Genomic DNA, 2,810 nt, shown 5'->3' with positions numbered 1-2,810 from the left:
CTACCGGCAGGTCGCGGTTAGGGTCAAGTTCCCTTTTTATCTTTGATAACTTTGGTTCTACCGGCAGGTCGCGGTTAGGGTCAAGTTCCTATCTTTTGTCCCCGGTTTTCAAGACGATCCTTTGTGTTCCCAAATCATATCATTTGGTACCAGAGCTTAGGCTCTTGAAAACCAGGTTTCTTTTCTCCATTTTGTTTTTATTTTTCGTTTTTTTTTGTTGTTCTCATCCTATATATAAAAAAAAAACAGCCTACTCATATTATCCTTTCCCTTGTCTTCTCATCATCTTTTTTTGAAGTTTTCGTGTGTTCCTTCATTCTTTTTGTCTTTTGTGATTTGCATTCTGCTGGAAAAAAAAAAGTGCAAAAAAAAAAAGAAAAGAAAAGAAGTGTTCAGGTCCAAAAGCACAAAAAAAAAAGAAAAAAAGAAAGAAGTATTACAAAAAAAAAGGAAAAAAAAAAAAGAGTTGTGACCTGAAGAATTTAAGTGTGTTTCTTTCCAGCAATCAAAAAAAAAAAAAAAAACCTCAGCCATTGTTCTCGTTTTCTATTTATCTTAAAAAAAAAAAATTAGTGTGTCCTTCCTAATCTCTCATTTTCCTTAAATCACTGAAGTTAGCATCTTCATACTCTAGCTGTTCCTTGTTGTGTAGAACCATCCTAAAGTTCTTAATTTAAGAGCTCATAAGGTGAAGCTGAGTGGTAAAAGGCAAGAGTTGTGAGATCATTAGAGGAAAAATAAAAAGCGAAAGATTGAGAGAAACACGAGTGATTGAAATATTTTGAGTGTAAACACGTGAGATTGTGTGAGTGAGAATTTTATTACTAACTGTGTTTTTGGCAGCACATAATCATGAGTGGAGACGAAGAAGGAGCATTTGATCTCAAGCTGTTTGTGAAAGCTGTTACAGAACAATTCACAGCCTTAAATAGAAGGTTTGATGATTTAGCATCAAGGTCTAGGTCCCCTCCTAGGCGAAACAATGAAGAGGAAGAAGAGGAGGAGTATTCAGATGGAAGATCTCATGAAAGAAGAAGAAGTGACAATAACTTGAATAGTATCAAAATGACCATCCCTACATTTCAAGGAAAGAATGATCCTGAACTGTACTTGGAGTGGGAGAGAAAGGTGGAGCATGTGTTTGATTGCCATCACTATTCAGAGGAGAAAAAGGTAAAATTGGCAGTTGTTGAATTTTCTGATTATGCTAGTATTTGGTGGGATCAATTTGTGATAAACAGGCGCAGAAATGGAGAGAGACCCATTCGCTCATGGGAAGAAATGAAGGCTGTCATGAGAAGAAGATTTGTCCCCAGCCATTACCATAGAGACTTGCACCGAAAATTGCAAAGTCTGACCCAAGGTTCTATGAGTGTGGAGGATTATTACAAGGAGATGGAGATAGCTATGATGAGAGCCAATATAGAAGAAGACCGTGAAGCCACTATGGCAAGGTTTATTGGAGGTTTAAAGAAGGAGATTGCTGATGTGGTGGAATTACAATATTATGTGGAGATGGAGGATTTGTTGCACAAAGCAGTTCAGGTGGAAAAGCAATTGAAGTCCAAAACCTCCTCCAAATTCTCATCATCCTCAAGCACTTCTTGGAAGTCAAATTGGAAGAATAATAAAGCCATTTCCCATCCTAAAGAAAATGTGAAGGCCAAGTCTACTATGGCATCCTCTAAAGGTAAATCTGAAACTTATTCTTCTTCACGATCACGTGATATAAAATGTTTCAGATGCCAAGGAATTGGGCATATTGCTTCTGAGTGTCCAAACAAAAGAGCAATGATTTTGCTGGATAATGGAGACATAGAGAGTGTGAGCTCAAGTGATGATGAAATGCCTCTGTTAGAAGATTGTAGTGATGTTGAAGTGGCTGAACCCGTGCATGGAAATTTGCTTGTTACTAGGCGTGCTCTTAGCATACAGCCTAAGGAAGATGAATATGCGGAGCAACGTGATAAAATTTTCCATACTAGGTGCCTCATTAATGAAAAGGTATGTAGCATGGTTATTGACAGTGGAAGTTGTACTAATGTTGCTAGCACCTTGATGGTCGAGAAACTGAACTTGCCAACCAAAAAGCATCCTAATCCATATAGACTTCAGTGGCTCAATGATTGTGGAGACATAAGGGTGACTAAGCAGGTTTTGGTATCATTTTCCATTGGAAAATACAAAGATGAGGTTCTTTGTGATGTTGTGCCTATGCATGTGGGCCACTTGCTTCTTGGGCGGCCATGGCAATCTGATAGAAATGTTGATCATAATGGGTACAAAAATACCTATACCTTTACCATGAACAATCGCACCATTGTGTTGACACCTCTCAAACCTGCTGAAGCATACGCTCACGATTCTTGACTTTATCCAGGATTATCACACCCAAATTCTCACAAACGAACAAATTAGTTTCTGATAATCATGGCTGGAGAAGGCGCTGTCAAGGAGATGACTACTAAGTTCGGGAAATTGGACAAGTTTCAAGGACAAGACTTCAGGCGTTGGCAGAAGAAGATGCATTTCTTGTTGACAACATTGAAGGTGGTATACGTTCTGTCTACACCGATTCTTGAACTTCTGGAGGAAGAAACTGTTGAAAATATAAGAAGCAGATCAAAGTGGGAGAATGACGACTACATATGCAGAGGACACATTCTTAACGGTATGTCTGATCCTTTATTCGATATTTATCAAAATGTGGAATCTGCAAAGGAATTGTGGGATTGTCTTGAAGCCAAGTACATGGCAGAGGACTCATCTAGTATGAAGTTCTTGGTGACTGATTTCAACAATTACAAAAT

General features: G+C 38.3%; 1 protein-coding gene across 1 annotated transcript; it reads left to right on the top strand.

Moving 5' to 3' along the window:
- The first annotated feature begins 852 nt into the window (after positions 1 to 852).
- Positions 853 to 2,370, top strand: LOC130719403 (uncharacterized). Its single transcript, XM_057570029.1, has one exon. The coding sequence runs from the start codon at positions 853 to 855 to the stop codon at positions 2,368 to 2,370; it is 1,518 nt and encodes a 505-aa protein (XP_057426012.1).
- The last annotated feature ends 440 nt before the right edge of the window (positions 2,371 to 2,810 follow it).

Source organism: Lotus japonicus, chromosome 5, assembly GCF_012489685.1.
Source record: "Lotus japonicus ecotype B-129 chromosome 5, LjGifu_v1.2".
Taxonomy (NCBI): Eukaryota; Viridiplantae; Streptophyta; class Magnoliopsida; order Fabales; family Fabaceae; genus Lotus; species Lotus japonicus.
Note: the sequence above shows the minus strand (reverse complement) of the source record. Positions and strands in the feature narration are given on the sequence as shown.